The sequence below is a fragment of the Alligator sinensis genome, unplaced genomic scaffold, assembly GCF_000455745.1.
Source record: "Alligator sinensis unplaced genomic scaffold, ASM45574v1 scaffold1339_1, whole genome shotgun sequence".
In the NCBI taxonomy this organism is placed as follows: domain Eukaryota; kingdom Metazoa; phylum Chordata; order Crocodylia; family Alligatoridae; genus Alligator; species Alligator sinensis.
The window spans coordinates 758419-781447 of record NW_005842490.1 but is presented as its reverse complement, the minus strand read 5'-3'; the positions used below and the strand labels follow the sequence as shown (position 1 = coordinate 781447).

Sequence of the window (23029 nt, the reverse complement as noted above, 5' to 3'; positions counted from 1 at the left end):
GGTGACCGCGTGAAAGGACTATTTGGATGTGCAAAACTTTGGCACTACGGTACCCAGGTACTCATAGTGAGGAAAAGCTTGCATACTGTTTTACCATTTGTTGTTTGTTTTCTGGTTTAGGAGCTATAATGAATGACTGGTACAATAAGAATGTGTGGGAAGTGTGTATGCACAAATGCACTCCCCATCTGGTAAACTCTTCACTGGTGTGGGTGTACATCCTATAGTTTCTCAGAAAGCCTGTTATCTAACTTAATCTACTACTTAAAGAGACCACACCGGGTACTGTTTAAGCAAATAGCTGCATGCAGGCAAGGTGACATACCTAAATGCTGGTGCAAGTGAGAATTTTAAAGTAGCTTAAAAACCTGGTATTCCTGTTGCCTCTCCAGGTCTTTTAAGCAGAGCCCAGACCAGAACCTTGAATATGAACCTTGGCCCAATTATTGAGGAAGGTCAGCTCAAGATCAGCTCCTCTACAGCTTTCCAAATTCACTTTGCAAGTCTTGAGCATAGGACTCCTACTGTGACACTCTACATGAGAACAAAGCTACTACTATGCCTTTTCACCAGATACGTACTGTAGATCTTAGGGGCCACCTCTGCGTTTTTGTTCCGCAAGTATATGTTGTAACTGGTGATGCAGCCCATTTGCTGATGGTCGGGGATTTCATCCCATGAAACCCGAGCGCCGTCTGCCTCTGCTGTTGCGTAAACCTGGGGTCCAGCTGCTGGTGCTGCAAAAAACAAGACTGTCTTTTTTTAAAGTCAAATGGTCAAGCTTGTTTAAACATAATACTTCAAATGGTATTACCATAGTTTACCTTCCTGTCTTGAGTATCCCCTGGTTGAAGCCACTTGTCCAGCTCTATTGTTATAAAGTGCAAATACATTGATGTGATAGCATGCACGATGCTTTATGTTCTCTGAAAGAAGAGGGTAACACTGGATATGTAATCAAAATATTATTCACTTAGTAAATTACACTGGGGTTGAGATTCTATTTTATTCTTCAAATGGAGCAAAAAGCTGCTGATAACCGTAGCCTCTTGTCTGGCAGTCTTGAACGGTGTGTGTGAGAAATGTATCCATGGGCAGGCTAGAACACAAGCTGTTCTGGAATGTGAACACCTGTTTGTGGACTGGATACCGCTCTGGCTGCCACTGGTGAATGAAAGCTTGAAGAAAATCTCTTCGCACAATTTAGTTATAGGGAAGCAGAAGAGAAGCAAGCAGTGTAAAGCAGCTTGTAGGTTTAATATACATGCTGCACAGGGTTGCTGTGGCTTGTGGGATGCTAGTAACTTGTTTTCCTCTGGTGGAGAACAAGATAGTGAGGTCCTTGTGAAGTCAGTTGGGAGCAAGCTGATGTGCAATAGTAGTAGCACAGCCAATTTAGTTTGTTATTCATTATTATTTTAATATCTAGATAGTTCTTCAGCATGCTCTGCACTGATCCTTTGGGACTTGCTGGGATGAATAATTAACCATTGTTTGACTCAGGAAGGTGATGGAGTTGTATGCTTTGTTGCAGAGTTCAGGGGTTTGTCCAGCACTCATCTTATTTCATATGGAAAGGATGACTATTCACAGTCCATTTAAACAAAAATAAAAATCTACTTATCAGTTACAAACATTCAGGAATTACTGACAATATAACCATGCAGAACTTGACTTAGGGAAGGGTGATCAATGAATATGTTTAAAAATTCTTCGAAACAACTTCACTCCGTGGGAGCGTTTCTAAATGGAATGATATTTCAATAACGTTCTACTTCTAAATTACAGTTACCTGAAATGACTGTAGACAAGTCGGATGCCAGAAGCTTTATCCAGTTTAGATGGTGTCTGGAGCTGGTATTTCTCTGTCTTCTTACCCATTCCACTATGTATCCATTGATGAATGATGAAGGATTACTGGGAGGCTCCCAAGTGACAAAGATGCTGTTGTTCCCCTTTGATGTAGCAAAGACGCTCCGAGGAGGAGGTAAATCTTAAGGGAGCAGGTGGAGGGGAGGGGGAAGATCATAACAAACATGTTGTTATGCTTCTTTAACCTCTTATAAGTGGTAGATACTACCTATTTTTCACAATCTGTTGTATTTTGGATTAACAGATTTGACATAGTGCATCTTTTAATTGTAGCTGCTGCCTTTCTGCAGCTTAATGCTCTGCAATGTACACGTAATAAAAGCAGCCATTTTCAGAGTCATGGCTTATTGACAGACTAAATCTATTGAAACTAGTAAAAGGGCTGGAGTGTTAAAATTTCCTACTGCTAATTAAATACAGGCTTCAGGGAAAAATTAATAGGACCATTAAAATTGACTTAAAAAAAAGTGGATGCCGCAGGAAGCAATTGGGATGAAGTTGTACCCTTAGCTCTTATGCACACTTGCCTTGGAGTGCAGCTCAATTGGTTGTTCTCCCTATTAGGCACTCATAGGTCATCTAATATTTAGAAGCAGGAGCCATCTGGCACCGGTAACCCTCTTAGAAGAATGGGTGCAACAGCTTAAACAGCACCTGTTCTCGACACATCCACTGCCAGGTCTCACCTGCAGTTGGAGCAATAAACCAAACTACTGTATAAGGCAAAAGGGGATTTAAAGGAATGATATGTGAGAGACAAAATAATGGTGCAAAATCCTACCCCTCATCCTTTTCCCAAACCCACAGGCTTATGTTGCATCATGAGATGGCAGTCAAAGTATTCAGAGCTTAACACATCTATACCCAACCCTGAGTTGCTGTTAATGCTGCTTGCACTCAGGAACCGCCTGGCTCTCGTTTCCAGGCAAGAGTCACAAGTGCACGTGCTCCACGCAAGGGTGAAACCCTTGCCTTCACGTTCAGCCTGTGTCCCTTTTCCCTGTAGAAGGGGAAACTGATACCAAAGCTGGATCATCAAGTTTCTGCCTACCTGAGGATGAGCATTGGATATAATCTGACTATAAGACAATGGTAGCTGAATTGCATACATAAAGTAGCTCTTTTACCCACAAAATAGCCATGTAGCAATGGTGTCTATACGCCTTTCTATTTAGACAGTGAACAGGGTCTATGCTAGTGATCTGAGCAGGTAGATCAGGCTGCCTTTGTGGGAGGTACCTGGAGGATGTTAATGCATAACAAAATAAGCAACATGTGGAGGACATGCAGAGTTCATTACTACCACAGACATGGACAAGCACTAAGAGGGATCCTATTTACATTGCAAATAAGCACTGACACTTCTGTACCAGAAAGCAATCTGTGCTAGTCTAGATTGCTGTCATCCCTTAATCATGGCTAATTGAGTTCATTTACTAAAAACTGTTACAAGGTCACAAGTGCTTACAGGAAATCCTGCTACTAATTGGTTATGAACATTATTACAAATGAACAATTGTTTAAGACTGATCAAAACTAATCTTAATTAGTACAAAGTAAAAGGATAGCTTTTTATAAGTCTTGTGCTGCAGAAGCATTTGTCTCGGCATACAGAATGTCACTCCTTTGCCCAAGATGGAGACAATGGCCTTAAATGTATGCTATTTTTGTAGTACTACAGGCTGTGAAGGAACCATCTGTTCTCTCTCCCACCTTGGAAGGGATAATGTGCAAGCAGAGGACTACGGATGCTGGGGGCCCAGGGGCCCCTCTGTAGTGCCACGTCAGAATACAGACATTGCATATGGTGCTACAAGACACCCTGCTACAAAGAAGTTCCTCTCTCCTGTGTAAAGAGGAATATTTGTAGTAAATCTGCCATTTTTTGTTGTTACAAAGTGGCTGCATGTGTTGGTCTTTAGTGCAGGAAGGGTGTTCTTAGCACGAAGAATGTAATGTGCGCACATACCCAATATCACTTCTATCGATTCAAGCAGCAAAGGTGTTTACCTAAAACATTCAGATGAGTACTAATGGATGTAGGAGGAGAGGTTCCTTTTGAGTTATGAGCACAGACCGTTATGTTATAGTTCATCGTGGGGATAACCTTAGCATAGTGAGTTTGCGTGGTAGTGTTCACTTCTGCTGCTTTAGGACTTCTGTGGCTTTCTTCTTGAAAGGTCACACTGTAATGCAGGATCTTTCCTCTTGCTTTTGATTCACTTAAAGCCTACAATGAAAAACAAATTGTAACTTACCCTCAGGAAAATAGCAGGGGGATCAGAAAAATGAAGCAGGGGGAAGTGCGGTAGAGATCTACAAAAGCTTTTTGGAGCACATTTCAGGGCTCTGTTCACTTGAAGTTAATTGGCTGAAGTGCACTGAGCATTCCCCAGCCAGAGGCAAAAGTCTAGCAGCCCGGGGTGGGGGTTGCAAAAGGAGCAGAATTGGGAGAGGAGACAGCTTGTGTGTTGTCTCCCCCAGCACCCCAGTTTTCCCACCTGGAGGAGCAAACAGCCCTTCCCCTATCCATCCCCAAGCTTTCTCCTCCCCGTGCCTTTTCTGACCCCTTCCCCGGGGATGCTAGGCTTTCGGTGCCGGCTAGGGAATGCTTTCCCCAGCCTGCAGCATTTATCTTGTTGCAACGAAATGCCACAATATGGCTGCTTGCTGAGGAGTTTCCCAGCAAGCAGCCAAGTGGCCATACCATGGCATTTCATTGCAAATCACTTTTTTTTTTTTCCATGAAAATCTCTTAATTCTGTGACCTTTCACAAAAATGTGAAATCACAATTTAAACCAGGCCCTATTTAGCAGGTCCTTTCATTTCTGCTCAGTTTAAAAAGAAAAGAAAATATTCTAGCAGAGATGGGTACATGCTAGATGCAGATCTTGGTACAGTTTTGGTTTTTTTTGGGGGGGGGGTGTTCTTTCTAGGGGGGGCATGGGTTGGTCAGTCGGTCTGTCTTGCTTTTGTTATGAAAGTCTTACGAAATATTAGCAGTTCATTTAGGTGCTGGAAGCATCTATTATTGTTAGAGAAATGGCAAACACAACAATGAGATGCTGGCTGAAGTCCTATGGCATTCTTATAGGAAACTTATCTGGATGATTTAACAGGCCACACTGGCCTTAAAAGTTATACTTCTATGCCAGGATGCTCATTAAATCTCTGGCAGAGAAAATCCCAGTCATTTACTAATTGCACAGCAATCTCTTTTTGTTCTAATGACTACCACTTCACAATACTTTTAGGCCACCAATGCACAAAAACTAGTGGGGAGCTACTACATCTTTTGCAATGGCCATAGGGAACTTGGGGCAGTACAGACATTACACTTTTACCAGTGTAAGTGATCAGAAAGCAGTCTATACCCATACTAGAACAGAAATTTGGCGCACACAGACTGGTTTAAAATGGTGGAACCCAGTCTAAGATTTGCCCCTCCCCGACACCCACAGAAGGGCAAATGTGTGTTCTGATCTACACTACACTGCTCACAGAAAACCATGCATCTTGGATCACTTACACCTTGGGTCTTTGAATGTCTGTACCTAGCCTTAACCTATAAAATTAGAATAATTCTATCTGTAGTTCAGGAATCTACAGGTTGGTTTAAAAATGCTACAGGAAAGTTGCTCCCTGTTCAATTCTATGGGATTTTCTTTAAGGGAAATATGACTGTCTTACTTCCCCTTCAATGTAGAGAGGGAGACAAAACTTTAAGTTTTTTCCTTTCTTTCTTTTTGTTGGATCTGTGGTAAAATATGACTTCTGTCCTCTGGTGGCTCTAGGAAGCAGTGTCAGCATCCATAAAGATGTTTCCATTAGCTAACAACCCTGAGTTCAGCAATGCTACTTGGCTTTGTTTAAACCCCAGGGGGAAAAAAGCTGTTTAACTTTGTGTACATCTAAAATTTAATTCTAATCTTGCTTCTGTGTAACTACGTTCTCTGCCACAGCTGAAGTCATGTCTGAGGCTGGAGTTTTCAAAGAAGCTCGAGGCAGTTGGTACCAAATCAAATAGGGAAAATGGAATTTGGGAATCCAGGTTCATCCCCATTTGAAAATCCCATTGTAGCTTACTGAAAATGATGCTACCTTTTTTCCACACTGAAATGCAGCAAAGGATCTTTTCTTACATTCTCTTGCATTACATTTCTATTTCTGCTCTGCTCACAAATCTTGTTAGTATGTCTTAAGTGTTGTTTTTCTAGAAATCTGAGTCTCTCTGACTCTTCCAGTAAATAACAACTAACATTGAGCTAGGCTCTAATTACAAGAGCAGCAACAAATATCAGTATGGTAACCAACGACAAAAAGCCATTGAACTGGAGATGCACTTAAGTGTTGCAACTGGAGGGGGAGTCAAGCTGACATATCTGGCATTGGAGTAATTTTTCCTACAATACAAGAGGACATGAATCGTTTCTGAGAAATGCAAAGGAAAATAATCACTGCTTATGTACAAAAAAGAACTTTTAATTGCCTGTGTCCTCTTACTGCAGTAACTAATGAACAGGTTTTTTGGCCTATATCAGTCCTGTAAGCACTAACTAGAATAGTGAGGGACACCTTTTTGGCAGTTGTGCCACAGACTAGCAGTTCCCTAAGTGCCACTTGAATCCTCTTCCTCTGCCTGATCTTCTGCACTCCTTCCTGCGCTACTTGCCACCATGCTGCCTGTCCTCTGCTGTGTGCCACACAGAGGCTGCCTGTACCACTTCTGGCACCCCTATCTTTTTAGTCATTCTAGTTCAGGGGTGGCCAACCAAAGCTGTTAAATCCTTGGTCTTTTTTAATAAATAGGACTAATATGGTGAAAGATATTCCTGTACCACTAACAAGTTCTTCTAAGTGTGTACACATGGCAATTGGGCTACAGTTTCTCCACCAAGGTCTTTCTTCCAACCCCACGATATCCAAGGGTTCTTTCTGTGCAAGGCAAGGCCTGTTCGATAGGGCCTTAAATTCAGACAGTCTTCTGAAGGTAATCAAGAGAGTTATTACTTCCTGGAAATAATATACCAATACATGCCTTTCTTCCTTTCCAGGAAAGGTTCAGTCTTGCCTCTCACTTATTTGCTGTCTGAGGAACTGGAAACAACCTGAGATACCTGGAAGGCTGTCAAGAACAGTTGCTAGAACAAATGACCGTCAGGACTATGGTCTGTCACTTTAGGGTCACTTTGTTCAAATTGGCTACTTACTCAGGAAGTGCTTTGAACTTCCAAAACTTTCTTAAAATATGTAGTTTGAGGCTCTGAATCAACTCAGCCCTTACCCATTCCAATTATTTCAAGATGAGGTAATGCTTTTCTGAATAAGCAAGCTATTTATAGTAATAGCCGCCTTTGCTAGAAAATGACATGCATGCTGACTACTTTCAGTTCTTCTATAACAGGCTGTCACTTCCTACTTACTCTCTCTTCTCAAAAAAAAAGGCGGGTATTGTAGTTATAATCTCAGTGAGCCCCTATGGCACTAACTCTAATCCCTTGTCAGAAATGTGCTGCAAGCCAGCTCATCTGCTTCTAGAGGCAATGCATTTTCACAATAGAAAAGGCCTGGGTATTTGAAGAAGCAGAAGTGCATTCTGTGTGACCTAGAAGTACCAGTTGCCATGTCCTCGGCTACTAAGTGCATACAAGACTACCCCCTTCCTTGGTGAGGGCCTGCACCCCCTTGAGCAGCATCCTTCCCAGCATCATGGTCTCAGCATTTTGTCCCCAAACAACAGTCCTCACGGCTCCAGGGGGTGTGTCTGTGATCTTTCCTAACTCTCTCTTGGTGTTGGGTGAGCCAATCACCCATGACCTCCATTCTTTAAGGGGTTGATTAAACTGCTGCTGAAAGTGAGATCTTAAGGAGGAAGCTTGTTCTTTTTGCCATCCTGCATAGCTGGGCACTGGCCCCTAAAGTGAGTTGGCTGGGCTCCAGCTCTGCCTTCCACAAACAGGGCCCATCCTCCCCCAAACGAATTTGTGGTTTGGGTGATCATCTCTGTTCATTTAAAAAAAAAAAAAATGGAAAAAAAAAGGAAAAAAAAAAAAAGTAGAAGCAGAACTCTACTGACATCAGGAAAAGTACAAGCTCTCTGTCTCTGTCCTTCTTCCCCCACTTTGGGCAAAGAATGTACCCATGCCTCCAGTTACACAGACTCACTAAAAATCTGTGTGTGCTGCTACTAAATTGATAACGAACATTGTTTAGGACTGGACTTTGTGTTTTGCCAAAAGCAGAAGCCAAGAGGTGGAATCCTTATAACACGAATTGAGTTGCATCACACTTTTCTTTTACCTATCCTGTTACAAACAATACCTAAGATTACTACAACAGAGATTAGAGGAGAAAAACCCGTTTCTTTCAGATGCACAAAAAACTCTGCTCTGTTTCACTGTTTCCTCTCTACAGTGGACTGACTTGGTCTTGTCTGGTTCTTTCATGCAGCAAGAAAACACTTTAAAAAAAAAAGCAATTTTATAATCAAACTGGCAGGGACCCAGGGCAAATATAGTAACTGAAACTACCTTGAAGACCTTATTTGAAACCGATCTGAAATAAAACTGATAGTGTCACTTTCATATTTTCATCTTTATGGCAAAAAAACTAAGCGCATGCAGAACACCTTTTTGACTGTGCAATACTCTGTTTACTGTTGCAGTGAACACTAAAGTCTAAGTACCACATTGGACATGTGGTTAGTCTAATAAAAATATCATCCGCAAAAATCCTTGCCCCTTGCTTCTTTCCTATACCATCATGGCTATGATCTCACTCTGTTTGTATCATATAAATGAGGCTGCTGGATGTCTGGTCTGCTAAAGAAAATGTTGCTAACTCCCTGATCCTATTGCAAATCTTGCATCTTAAAGCTGCAACTACTGGAGTCAAAGTATTATTTAAGAATGTGTACTTTCACTTAACAAGGCCTCAGCCTCATGCTTCTAAAGAGAAGCTTGACAATGTGACTTGAGTAGCCTGAAGACTCAAAAGCAGAATGCAAAAAAAATGAACTCTTTAATTTTTTTAAGTAAATATAAAGATTTTTTTTTTTCTGCGAGTTATGCATGTTCGCAATACTGGAGAAATTCAATGTTCTTACTGTCTGCAAAGACACTTGTGGTTTGGTTTTGTGTGTTTTTTGTTTTGTTTTGTTTGTTTGTTTTTCTGTTCAGCGCCTCCAGGAGGCAAGTCAAGCCAGTACAATGGGATATTGCTAGTAGTTTCATATTCTGGTATCACTAGAGGGCCCCAAGAATTACTTGGAAATTACAGAAGATCAAGATAAGAGGACTCTTCTGGTTGTAGTGTCTGTCACTCACAAGTTTCATGTGGTGATTCAACTTCGATTTGTCTTGCAGAGAAAGGAAGATGAGCAAAAGATTTTTCTGAAAGCAGCAGAGGGGAGCCTGTTCATGCAGTGTACAGGGCTGTAGGCAACATCTTCCTTGCCCTGGTCTTTACTTGGATGGCACAACTCTGCCAATAACAATGCAAAACGGGCAGGGGGGAAGATGTATTCTCCTCCTCTTCTGAATAAAAGATTGCATTTTCAAACCTCAGATTCCAGAATGTCTTAAATTTCAGTTCTCACTGCTAGCAGGGAAGAGGAAGAGATTAGGACACTTGGGGATGAGGGTGTGAATATTATTTTCCCTTATCCCCTGGGAAGGGAGGTGAAATTACCTGCGAGGATAAGCCTTATAAAGGAAAAGAGTAAAAAATGCTAATTGGGGGTATGCTTTTATTTCTCAGGCTGTGTGCTTCTCCAGCTTCTGAGACCAACCCCCCCCCCCCCCCCCCCACCAAAAAAAAACCCAAACCAAACCAAACAAACAAACAAAAACCCAAAAAACCTTCTCCGCTAGGCACCAGCTAGTCTGTCTGATTGCCCTTCCTGGTGCATCCTTTCTGCACCAGCCAATAAAGAGAAGACTCAATTTCCCTTACACCACAAGCGCAGGTTAGCTGCGTCTTCCTCAGGCTGAATCCTGTGTCGACACGGTCTGTGCCCTAAACTGTTTTACCTTCTTTTTTTTTTTAATTCACTTTATATTAAGAGACTCTTACCTTCCAAAAGAGAGTAACAGTTTGTCTTTGGGAATCTATATCCTGCATTACGTACCACACATCTAACAGCCCAACTGGCACTAGTTGGAAAAGAAAATGAGTGTTAATGAGAGCACTGTGACGCATATCAGCAAAATGTTAATAGTAATGATGTTGTTAACAACAGTCTTATAACTTGGCCCATGTATAATGGTCAGAGATGAGGGCACTTAAGAAATGTATTATTGGATGGGTGATGAGCACCAGTAGCAGGACTACAGACCGATTATACCAGGAATGGCCCTAAAACAAAGGAGGCAATAACATTCTGGGGTACCCCTTCATATCTAGGGCATAAAAATGAGAGATGGTCATTGTCATAAACACATCTGGTTGTGCTCCCAGAGCTCTAAGTCTCTTCCTACTGTCTTGCTGCTTGTCCTGAAGAACAGACCAATTTTGCCTCAAGATAACTCCTTATCCCGGCAAGCCTCAGCTCCACTACCCTCATACCAGACCTTAGCTCTAGCAGGGGAATCCCTGCTAGCTCCAGGTGGCTTCTGCTTGGGTTGTAAAAGAAGGTTAGGTCCCTCTGTCGTCATCCCCACCCCTGCCCCCCTGCTGTGGAACGGGACAGCCTGGAACATGGCTCGCTGTGAGATCATTCTCTACCACAAGCAACCAGTAAAGTAACAAAACAATGAAAGGATTGTCTGCAACATCCAGAAGGTTGGGGCTCCTCTTCCCTCTGGTGTCTGCTTCTTGCACCACCCCATGACGTTGGGCACCAGTGTGATGCCACTCCCTCACTCAGGAAGCTGAGGGTAGGACTGGGGCACCTGTGCCAGTGCATCCATGTGCCCAGTGTGGTGTGCCTGGGGAGCCCATAGCTTACATTAATGCAGCCCCTGCAATATAAGGCCCTGCTGGTGCAGCCCATGCAATTTGCAGCCCTGGGTTGCTAAGAAATTGGACAGTCCTGTTTCATGTTGTGTGTTTTGCCATTTTTCCAGCTAAATGCTTCCCTGCAAGCTGTCCTAACTGAAATGTTTTCACTGAGCTGAAATCTAGCAGCTCAACAGGCATCCAGAAAGTTAAGTGAAGGAAACTGTTGAGGGGGGAGGGGAGTTCACACCTTCTTGTAGCAATCAATGCTTCATACAGAAAGTGATGCTGTCAGTAGTGGCAAACAGGGTGAGTAATTGTAAGATCCTGTAAATATCTTAGTAACTTGCAAAAAAGGAGACTGAAACACCAACCCCATTCTGCTAATAATTAAAAAAAAAAAAAAAAAGGGGGGGGGGGAGGTGGAAGGAAAGGTATACCTAAGATAAAAGAAGTTGAAACTAAGCACACCTTTGAATGCAGACTTCCAGAAACTCTCATTTGAGAACTGAAACTTTGTAGGACCTTGCTGCATACAGTTCAATTTGAAGTCAAGCCAGCAGACATATGACCCCACAGCATGAGCAACATGCATCTGATATTAGAGTTGGCAGTGACTGATATTAATCTCTTCGGTCAGGCTGTATGTTCCTGGAAATGTCAGCTCTTCCTAATGCGCAGAGTAGTGAAAATGCCTCATGTTCATCTCATACTCTATTGTGGGTTTAGCTGCTTCCAGTACAAATGGCCAGATTCTGCTCTGTCACAACAGTGTGGAGCTCAAGGGACTTGTGCATTCAGCGTCCTGCATTTCAGTGACAAAGGTGGCACTTTAACTAGAGCTTGTCAAATGAGCTTTAGTTAAAGTGCCCCCACCGCCATTTTGAAGAACAGGGAGGCTCAATACATGAGACACTGAGGTTGCTGGAGCATGCTAATTAGCATGATAATTAGCACTCTCCAGCAGACTAAATTAATTAAGTCTACGCCACCACACTGTAATTACAGCACGTTGGAGGAGACGTCTTACACATCTGCAGGCACCTCAAGGTGCTGCCCCACCTCCCGCTTGCCTTCAGACTAACACTGCTTAGCTTGCTCTCTCTGCTCCTGGATGAGACAAATCAGGTAGTTTTCTAGCCCGCTCACCAGGCTCCTCAGCAGTCTGCCAGTCTTGCCCCTGGTTAGCTGCTCCCAGCTCATGGAGATCTAGGAACACTGGTTCTCAACTTGCGCTGTTTATGATTCATCACCACTAGGTTTCCAGTAGCCCCTCAGGCACAGCATCCTAATGCTTTTGGTTACTCAGGACATCTGTGAGCAAAGACTGAATCCTGGGTTGCTGTGCTACTCAATTAACACAGGTGGTGAGAAAAAAAGGTTTTGCTTTTTCCCCAACTAAACGACCACAGCTCTCCAAGCTGCCTGGCTCCCAAGCTCTACTAGCTTCTTGGCTCTCAGCTTGGCGGGCTTCTGGGACTCTAAGCTACATGCAGAGCTTCAGAAACACTGAAAAATGTTCTTGTCCGTCTCTCTCTCTGGATTTACACCACTGTACCTGAGTAGAACTTGCCCCAGATTTTGTATGCATTTGGTTTAACTTGTTCTCAAATTATTTCTATACAGATTTTTACACACAAGCTAAATGCAACAACCTGCACATTTTTTTTTTTTTATTACCAGCTTCCGGAGTCCGTGTTTGAAATGTACTCCAGTCACTCCATATTCCACGGCTGGGATGAAACCTGCAGCTAACCTGAAATTCATACTCTGTATGTGGCTTCTGATCATGCAGGCTGTATCTTCTAGTACTTAACCAGTTAACCTTTAATGAAATTAAGGTTTAAGCATATTTAATAAGGGCTAAAGACAGCAATGCTCTGAATTTTTTATGTTTGAATCATGTGCAGCAAAAAAACCCCTTTAAAATTAATGAAAAACTAATTCTGAGCAGCTTCGAATAACCTATGATAAAAGAACCATAATGAATTCTTGCAAAGACTTGCAATTCTGTGAATTCTTTAGGGGGGGGAAAAGCCCACTATTTAACTATGGGTAGATTATCACATCTTCCACAGTTTAATGTTTTACACACTATTTCTACATTTTTATGCTATTACATTTATTTGAAGCCTGACTTGGCTCCCATTTAAAGGCCTCCATTAACTTCAGTGGGAGGTGGGGTACTTGTTTAACTTAACAAATGGAAGCTATGTGATTTCATTTTAAGTTATAAAAAAAAAGTCAGAAATACTTTTGTGTGTGAACAAAGGGTTGTGCCAAACACTCAGGTTCTTCTCTGGCAAAGACTCAAATGTCTGACTTCAGTGGGACTATTCATATAACTATAGTAAAGAAAACCCCAATAATCAACCAGTCCCACCCCACCACAAAGTAGTATTACCGTAGTCCACTGCTGGCTGGTAATTGGTCGATATCTCAGTCTAAAGCGTTGTGTTGCTTGTTGATCCTGCCACAAAATGGTGCAATTTGTTGCAGAATTATTGTCAAATTTCACTGTAACATCTGTTGGGGAGCGAGGTTTCACTAGTAGCAAAGACAAAAAAAGGCCACTTAGATATACGGTAGAATGTAAAATGTAATGCTGTAGTAGCAATAGCCCTTTAGTTATTCAGACTACTTATTACATTTATTTAGATTTGCACTGGCATATTCAAACATTTCTTACCAAGCACCCAGAATACACTAAAATAAACATTTACCTATGTCTATTAACATGAATGTGAGTGGCTGTGAAAAAGCACTTCCCAGTCCATTTGAAGCAGCAACCACAGCTGTGTAACTGGATTCAAAATTCAGCTTTTTTCTCAGATCCAGTAAGCCATATTTATTATTCACATTCTCTTCTAAAAAACTGAAGATATCTGTTCCATTTGACAGCCTAGAAAAGAAGAGCAATTCTTGCTTAAAGTTTTCAACACACATTCTATGGGACAGATGTAACAGGGTGAACTTCCCTCTTTATCTCTGGACAACTATGCAGGTTTAGACCAGGTGGGAATCTGGCATTGTTTCTTCTCATTAATATACAACCTTCTTCAATTGATGGCCACTTCTAATGGAGAAGAAATGACATGATCTGACAGATTAGCACTTAACTGTAGTTGTTTTAAACCACAGGTGTTGAACTAGAGGCCAGACTAGGACTGATCCCCCTGTTCAGTGCTCATGGCAGCTGGGCCAAGCTCACATACTGCACACAGCATATGGTGGCCCCAGAGCTCTCTGTGCACATGGGGCTAACACAGGGCATGCACTGCCCGCATTGTGCAGCCTGGACCTAGTGCTGCAGGCAACACAAGGAGTTGGTCCAGAGCACTGCATGCAGCCTTTGCCCCAGCCCCACTATGTCACATCCAGAGTATTCCCTGTGCTAACGCTGCATGCACAGTGAGCCCTGGTGCCAGTGTGTGCTCCATGCAGTGCATGAACTGGCCTGAACTGGCCAGGCACATTGCATGTAGCACAGGTGGCCAGTCTATGGCATGTACCATCCCACTGGACTGGCACTTTGTGCTCATCCCAGCATGGCCTAATCTGCACTAGTCCCAGAGCGAGCACGCAGGGCTGTGCCATCAGGGCAACACATGCAGTGCCTGCCCTGGACCAACTCCATGTTGTGTGCAGAACATGTGGCACTGAGTCCAGCCCACGTTTTGCATGCAATGTGGGGGACTGGGGATGGGTTGGAACAGTGACCCCATGGGCCAGATCACGCAACTCCACAAGCCAGATCTGGCATGCAAGCCATATGTTTGATACCCCTAGTTTAAATACTTTATACCACAAATGTAAAGCAAACTGCTAAAATGATGCTGGGCTGCAAGTATTTGGGTAGATTACTTCTATAACAATGGAAAAATAAACTACATTGTCTTTGTTAAGAACAGTGAGCAGAGAGGTATGTGGTGACTAGGAGTTTTGTCTGTTTGTTTTTGGTATGTCTTTTTTTTTTTTGCATAGTTTATGTGAAAGAGTTGTCCAAACACAGAACTTAAAGCCATAAGATTGACTAGGATAGTCCCAGTCCACCAATAACACCTTCTGGTCTGTCACTAACTTTCAGTCTGAGATTAAGTGAGCAAACCCTTTAACCTCCTTGCCTCCTTCTCTTAACCTCTGAAGTAGAGATGCTTGCATCTGCATGACAAGGTGTTTGTGGCTGACTAGCCTATCTTAGTTAAGGGCTGTAAAGTGCTGTGAAGATGCACAAAGGTATAGACATGCTAATTAACTGTCAAATGTACTGTGAGAAAAATCTGAGACATTCTTCACATATTTTCCTCCTTTTACTTGTCATTTGATTTCTCATCATACTTTTGGATTGGAGGGTGTCAAGCTTCTACAGGCAGTCCTCAACTTACAACATTTATAAATTGACACCCTGTTTCAACTTTCTGACATCAGTTTTGACTTTACAATGCTTGATTCAGCGTGACACCATGCCAGCGAACAAGTTCGCTGCGTCGCCCATCTCCCTGGAGAACATCTGGACACTTTCTTTAAGAAAGTAGACAAGACTCCAGAAAAACTTGCAGCCAAGACTCCCTCCCAAGAGCCCTTCAAAAAGTCCAACAACGTCACTTCAAAGAAGTCCTTCCAAATCAGTATGATTGCTATTTACAATATAAATACATTAATGTAGCTATACAAAAAACTAGAACTCGTTTTCAAAATCATACCTTCTATTAATGTAGCTATATTATCTGTAATTAATGTAGCTCTATTACTCATCTATAATTGATTAAGTACAAAACTCTGGGTTATTTTTGGTGAAAATAGGGTATCAGGCCTTGGTTCAGGAACCAATCCCCCATTTATAACTTTGCTTCCAATGGGAAAATCAGTTCTGAATTGCAACTTTTTGACTTAAGACACGGTTTTCAGGAACCAATTGTGTCGTATGTCAGAGGACTGCCTATATTACCTGTACAAACAGCAATGCTATCTGGTAACCAGAACTAAAAATACTGACCATCAGTATTAAACTACATCAGTAGTTTAATTTAGGAATGGGGCAACCAATTAACAGCCCTGGGCACTAACTTTGGGGGGCAGGGGGCACAAAAATACCTGCGGCTGCAATGGCAGCTGACTTGCACTGTGGCAGCCAGCCCTGCCCAGGTATCATGTGGCTGGTGCAGGTGTGCAGCTGCCCAGCTGTGCCTCTGCATACCAGGAGGGAAAGGGGAACCAGCTGATACAAAAAGCCTTTGGGAGGCCATTCTGGCTGGAGGGCAGTTCAACGTGTTCAGCTGTCTCCAAAGGGCAAAACACCATTCTGAGTGGAAAGAGGTCTTGATAAAGTGCTTGTCATCTCCTGTACTTTGTGACTGAAAGAGACTTGATTTACTTCTCCTGGCACCTCAAGGTGCAAAGTTTGTGTGCAGCTCCCTACCGTCATCCTCTGTTGGAAAGCTTCCACAGTGGACTCTGGTCTGCTCTGGTGGGGGTATTAATAGGATTAGAAACTAAATCTCTCTTCTATCTCTGGTATCTGAGCAGCAAAGGAGGATAACACATTTCTAAGCCATTGCCACTAGCCAGGTTGCAAGTCACAGCTATAGGCCAGTGCTTCCCAAACTTTTCCTCAGCATGACCCCATTTATGCCCCATTTCCTCAGCATGGCCCCTCTCTCCCAACCCACAGCCCCCCTACCCCTGCAACCCCATCCACTGATCTTGCGACCCCATCTGGGGTCATGACTTGCAGTTTGGGAACTGCTGCTATAGGCTCTAGGTCTCTTCTTGGAGGTACTTCCAGTCATACAGGAACAGGCCAGAGAGTAAGTGAGGGCATCCCTGGAGCAGAGCAAGCTGCTTTCCAGTATTAAACATTAACTTCCAAGGGGAAAGCATCACTTGGAACATGATGCAGTCTTTGTACTCTTGTGGTCACGTAGGGGCTGTGCTGCTATAGATAAAAACATGAGCTGACAGATGCTGTATGCAACTAGAATAACCTTTAGTTCCCTGGGAATCTTGCACTACCTCTACTTTGCTCCTCCCTAAAAAACTTCTACCTTGATAAAAAGGAGTTGGTCTGCCAGAAACAGTAAAGATTTTTGCCCACGGAGATATTACTTGCTTCTACGTTTAAGGGATCCCCGTCCATCAGTTACTTACTGCAGCATGTATGTAGTGTTTATGTGGGTAAATCTTCCTTTATCCCATCTACAAGTTGGATTGCCATCTTCTCCAAACTGAATACAGGATACATTTGTTGGCTGATCTGGAGGATCTTAAGCAGATTTTCTTGTCAATAGTTGGAGAAGAAATAGGTAACTGTTTTTCACATGAGAAGTCTGGTATGTTTTTTGTGTTTTTAGGCCCTGTTTAGAACACACCTATCCTTTAAATCAGGCTATTTTTTCACAGGAGACCAAGCTAAGGGCCTAATCATCACTGACTATTCTGCACAATTTGTCTCTCCTAACAGGAGGCTCCCAATGGACATGAGCCTAAATGTGCACAGCTCTCTACAGAATCAGGTCCAAAAGCTTTGCTTACAGCAACTCACTGCTGGCCCCTTAAAACAAAACACACCAACGGGAAACACCCCTTGCACCACACCAGTTAATACAGACTACTTTGAATGCTCTGGGATCCCATTAACACAGATTCTTATGATCCCTGCTGGGGTGGGAGGACTGCACGGAGCTTGCCTTGCCCCCAAACCACAGATCTGGGGATCACCTGGAAGCCAGCTCCATCTATTCAGAGACCCTTTTCCAGTAGTCCCTATATCGGACTCTTTCCCAGACCCATACTGTCGTGGACCCTTCCATATAACACTTCCTGAGGATCTTTCCCTTCCACACCAAATGTTTGTGCCACATTAATCCAGTTTGTTTCGTGGGGGGAAGGACAATACACAAACACACAGGGACAGTGATGCATGTGTCCAAATTGTCCCCAAAGAAATGACAAGGAGACAAAGACAATTTTGTCACATACATCCTCCCATATGTGGTATTCAGTATATGCAGAGCCCTTTGGGTACCATGTTGCCTGGTCTAGGTAACCGCCTTTCAGCCCACAGTACTTTAGTATAAGTGAATTAAATCTACCCATCCCCTGGTGCCCTTTTGGAAGGAGTCCTCCCATTTTCAGCTTTTGAAGCTGTCCTCAGGGGCACAGTGCACTTGCCAGCCAGGGGAGAATGCGCAAGAATAACAAATAGCGAACCAATGTTTCCTTACTTCCAGATTCTATATCGATTCCACAAATGAGCTTTTTTGTGTAGTCGCATAACAATTTGCAAGTAAACACAAGTCTGCCATAGTCAAGAACTGAAATGTCAGTGCTTATTTCAGTGCCATGAATGCTTTTTATGTCAGAGCCATTATGGAATATGGCTATCTTGTTGCATCGCTCGTGTTGTGTTAGCCGGCATGAGAGGGTGATATTAGATCCGTACGAGACTTGAGAAGCAGTGTTTGAAGACATATTTCCTTTCTGGCATTTTTCTGCAATACAATGGGGAAAAACAAATAGTTAATTAGTGCAAGAACTATAAGGCAAAAGAAAATCCTTCATTAGTAGCTGCACAACAATTCAGGGTTCTAGATTATACCTGTTTATTGTACACTTTAGTAAATGATTATTACCTGTTTATTGTACACTTTAGTAAATGTTCACTGATTTGATTAAAAAAGAATCCTGAACAAAAGCCCAACTGCTTTATTTCATAACATACAGTATGACCCAAGTTAGCACTAACGGGAAATAAAGTTAAACTATTTTAAAGTAAAATGGCCCTTTCAGACCCTGGGAATCAATAAAAATCAAAGAGAGGAAGGAGACCAACTTTATAACCAGTTGAAGTGGGTAATGGAAAATGATAGAACATATTTTCTATTTACTTATTTGTCATTTTCTGGCAATCATTTACATGCAAGATACATCCCTCACATAACCAACAGCAGTCATCTAATTGGGGAGAGGGGGGACAAAAAACCTCTTACTACAGGTTATTTCCTGCCTACAGCCTTGAATTTGCATTTTCAGTTTTGGTTGTAAGTGCTGTGGAAGTTGTCCATTCTTGCTTGTATTATGCATGTTTTGTTCTGAAAACCATTGCACCTTTTTGCTTTGCACTTTGTATAGTTTAACTGTACACCGTGGGTGTATGAGGCTGTCAAATGAGAACACTACTATCATTTACCTACTACAAACAGATGCAACTGCAAAGAGGTACTGGATCTGCCATCTAACAGTGTTGAATCTACTGTTAATGAACTTTATAAGGGAATTAAAGAGCAAATACAGGGTGACAACGAAGTAACAACCACCTAAAGAAGTCAAAGGTAAGAAAAGTATTTGCTAACAAACTACTCAGACTGAAAGAAAAACAAAATTAGCATATTTAAGAGCTTTGTCTAAGCCAGTGATTTTTAACCTTTTTTTATTTGCGGACCTCTAAAAAAATCTGAATGGAGGTGAGGACCCCTTTGGAAATCTTGAATGGAAGTGTGGACCCCTTTTAAATTTGTAAGTGTGGGTATTCACAGACTTTTGACTGATCACTAGTTATAGCTGTCTTTTGCAGATCCCTTAGACATAGTCTGCAGACCCCCGGGGTCCATGGACCACAGGTTGAAAACCACTGGTCTAAGCATTCAGAAACAAAACATATTTTACCTGTTACTGCCTGCACCAAGAACCAAACTGCTAAGTGCACAATCCACTTGAAGAACATCTTTTCTCTCTCTCTAAAGTGAAATGAATGTCTTTTCCCTGTTTTTAAAAAGTGGAAAAAGCAACATTTAAAACATTTCTTTTGCTCAAGTGTCTACAGCCCCAGAATATCCAAAACACTTGTTACAATACCTAGCTAAAAATGCTTTCACACAGAGGGGTAAATTGTGACTCTAACCAGCGCGTTCAGGAGCAGCCTTGGCATTATAGCAGCCACTCCTGGAGGTGCTGCATCTCAGACAAGCAAAATATTTATGGGAATAGGATCAGGTCCTGGTTCACTTCCTACCTTTTATCCATTGTGTATCCTATGCACCTACAGAGGGTTGTTCATAATTGAAGATTTAAGAGTAAATTTCCCAGTTCTTTCCAGTTGTACAAGGTCAAAATCTTGCTGAACTCCGAAGAAGTGGACACTCCCAGTAGTGGAACTGTAGAACTTTGTGTGCTAAAGAATTAAACTCAGTGATCCATCCCTGAGGGAACACAAGTCAGGGAATGGGTTAAATGCACAATAAGGACAGAGTACTCAGTGAGTAAACTATGCATTGATCCACAAGCCAAAAAGTCCTTGGTGGGACAGTGAGAAGGAGCTGAGAGTAGTACTGGTGCACATTGAGGGATGTGATAGTATTACTCAGGCGTGTCTATACGTGCATTAAGACACTTTTCCTAATGCACGTTACATTTAATACTTCTAATGCAGGGGGTTTCAAACATTTTTAGCAAGTGTACCCCTTCTGTCTCAAAGTTTCAGCTTATGTACCCTCTATATATATTTTGTTGTTGGGGGGGGTGGGCTTTTCCTGGCAGAGGGCTGTGCTCAGGGTGGGCAGCGGTGGCGCTGAGAGGGGGGCTGTGGAAGGGGGTTGCAGCCACCCCAGAATTCACCATAGCCCTCCCCAACCCCCCGCTCCCAGCACAGTCCAGCCCAACCCCCCTGCCGGGAACAGCCCAGTCCTGCCCTGGCCCCAGCCCGCCGCGCCCCGCGGGCAGATCCAGGGGTACATGCCCCCCATGCCCTCCTGGGGTGTGTACAGGGCATGGGCAGGCTGGGGCTAGGGCTGTGCCGGGCTGTTCCTGGCAAGGGCTGGGCTGTGCTCAGGGTGGGCAGCAGCAGTGCTGGGAGGGGTGCTACGGGAAGGGCTGCAGCCACCTCGGAATTTGCTGTAGTCCCCAACACCCCTGTCAGGAACAACCCGGCCCTGCCCTGGCCCCGGCCCCGGCCCCGGCCCCGGCCCCGGCCCACCACGCCCTGCATGCAGATCCGGGGGCACACACCCCCCATGACCTCCCAGGGTGCACGTAGCAGGGGGAGCTGCCCCCCTGTGCAGCTCATTCCCATGCCCTGCCCCTGCTGGGCAGCCTCTGCCCCAGCCCCACTCACAACAAACTTACCAGCCGGACCAGGCTGCTCTCTTGGCCACCTGCATGCTGTGCTGCTGCTGCAGGCACACATGTGGAGTTCTGCATACCCCCTACAGCCTTTTTAAGTACCCCTAGGGGTACCCCTGGTTGACAACCACTGCTCTAATGTGAGGTACTACACAAATGTGCATTAGTTTGCCTTAATGCACAAAAACGAACGCACACAATTTTTAAGTGAAGCTTAATGTGTAGTAGCTTATTTTTCTGTGCATTAAAGTGTCACTTAAAAAAACATGGTATTACAGTAATGCACAGTAAAATAGGCTACTAAGCATTAAAGCTCATGTGTAAACATGCCCCTGCTGCATTCTAGAAGGACTCTGTCCTCTGTGCGCTCCAATACTGGGGCCGTCTTCAAAGGCTATGTACTCTGACTACTACAAGCAACTGCAAATTTTGCTCTACGTGATTGGACTTTCTCTTAGGTGAATAGACTAAATGAGGGGTCCAGATTGAAGTCCTCTATCTATACAGCAGGGCAGAGGCAGTTACATTTTTCCTTGCTAAGTATTTCAGGCACAACCCGGAGAAAACCTTTGTGGAGATAATAGTATAAACCAGTTTCTCTACTGACCAAATGACTGGAAAATGCTATTCTAGTATTAGGATATGTCAAATTCTGCACTTCCAAGTGGGCTGCAAACAACTGCTTTAAATGAAAGCAGACGCTTTCAAACAATACCATGATCCCACGGTTTGGAATGTTTTAAGAAAAGCACCAACTAACATGAGATGCTAGATGAAAATCACAGGAATTGGCAGAGTTACAGTCCCTTAAACCATTTAGTCCCCCAGAATGAAATGTAGAAGACAGGACCAAGATATGCACACATCAACTGCTGAAACTTCCTTAGCCTGACAAAGGGTTTTTGAACCCGAAAGCTTGCTTAAAAATTGTTTTCCAACTATTTAAGTTGGTCTAATAAAAGATATCAGATTCACCCAAAGAGCCTTGTCCTTAGACCAACACGGCTACAACCTACACCCCTTCAAGTAAATGGTGGGTTTTCCAATAAACTGAAAACTGTAAACATCCTTCAGGCAACTTGCTTTATGATAGCAAAACTATGCCTGCAATACAGCCTGAGTCAACACAGCGACATAGCATCTATTCATAGCCTCTCACCCACTGCTTACTGCTAAAAGTCTACATAATATAGATTATTATTAAAAAAATCTTTCACACTGTAAATAAAAAAGTATGAGAGTAAAAAGTAGACAATATAATATTTTATTTTTAAAAAAACTTCAAAGAAGTGCAAAGATAAAACTTCCAGTTTTCTTGTCTTTTTTTTTTTTAAGCGGGTGGGGAGGGGGAACCTTTTAGATACCGTATCTATAAAGCGTCTGAACTAAAAGATAGCAGAGATTCTCCTTAATGCGGCGGTTCACAAACTCGGACAGATTGCACGCCACCAGTTTAAAATGATACAACCTTAAATACCACCGGCAAAGTGTTTCAGTTCAACCTTAAATACCACCAGCAAATTTTTGTCATAGAAAGTAATTATAACAAATCTGTTAACGCCTACCACCGTCAGGCGGTCTGCGCAGCACTGCTGGTACCCGCACCACAGACTGGCAACCCCCGGGGGCCGGGGCCTTGCTTATAAGGCTCCCTTCAAGGCTAAGGCCACCGGGACCCGAAGAAAAGCTGCGGCCTGTAGAAACTGCATCGAGGGATGTCGAATACCGGTTGTCATCAACCTGTACTTTTGATTTACGACAAGTTGTTTGCCAAGTGCGCACTTTACACGGGCTTTGCTAGTCTCAAGGGACATCTGTGCCCGCCAAAAGGAAGCTGTTGCACGGGGACAGCCCCGCTCCCCCGACAGCAGGCGAGCAGGGCCCTGGCCGGGGGCGACGTGATGCTGAAACCCGCGTCAAACACCGCTTCTGTCCGCCGCCCGCTCCCTCCCACACGACCAGGGGCTGCTGTTGAAATCCCGGATCTTTTGGAGGCTCCGCTTTTAACCACAGCCTCCCCGCTGCCCCCGGAGAAGGGGTCGGCGCTGGCGGGGCGGGGCGCGCGCGGGGCATCCCCCGGGACGAGGCGACGGGCCCGTCACG

General features: G+C 43.5%; 1 protein-coding gene across 4 annotated transcripts in view; it reads right to left on the bottom strand.

Moving 5' to 3' along the window:
* IL12RB2 (interleukin 12 receptor subunit beta 2) overlaps positions 1–20003 on the bottom strand; it is a 30816-nt gene extending 10813 nt beyond the window's left edge. For 2 of the 4 annotated variants that reach the window (XR_003095805.1, XM_006031268.3), the window contains exons 1-12: positions 19821–20003; positions 19475–19570; positions 18034–18300; positions 16958–17072; positions 13534–13712; positions 13215–13357; positions 12491–12635; positions 9947–10026; positions 3883–4102; positions 1793–1993; positions 825–926; positions 582–737 (exon numbers count right to left, since the gene is read on the bottom strand). Coding sequence is in view for 1 of the 4 variants with exons in the window: in XM_006031268.3 (XP_006031330.1) it covers positions 582–737; positions 825–926; positions 1793–1993; positions 3883–4102; positions 9947–10026; positions 12491–12635; positions 13215–13357; positions 13534–13712; positions 16958–17072; positions 18034–18300; positions 19475–19532 (1666 nt within the window). In the remaining 3 variants the exon portion in view is untranslated. The remainder of the gene's footprint in view (positions 1–581; positions 738–824; positions 927–1792; positions 1994–3882; positions 4103–9946; positions 10027–12490; positions 12636–13214; positions 13358–13533; positions 13713–16957; positions 17073–18033; positions 18301–19474; positions 19571–19820) is intronic. The other 2 variants (XR_003095807.1, XR_003095806.1) reach the window with 2 other exon arrangements.
* Between the last annotated feature and the right edge of the window lie 3026 nt (positions 20004–23029).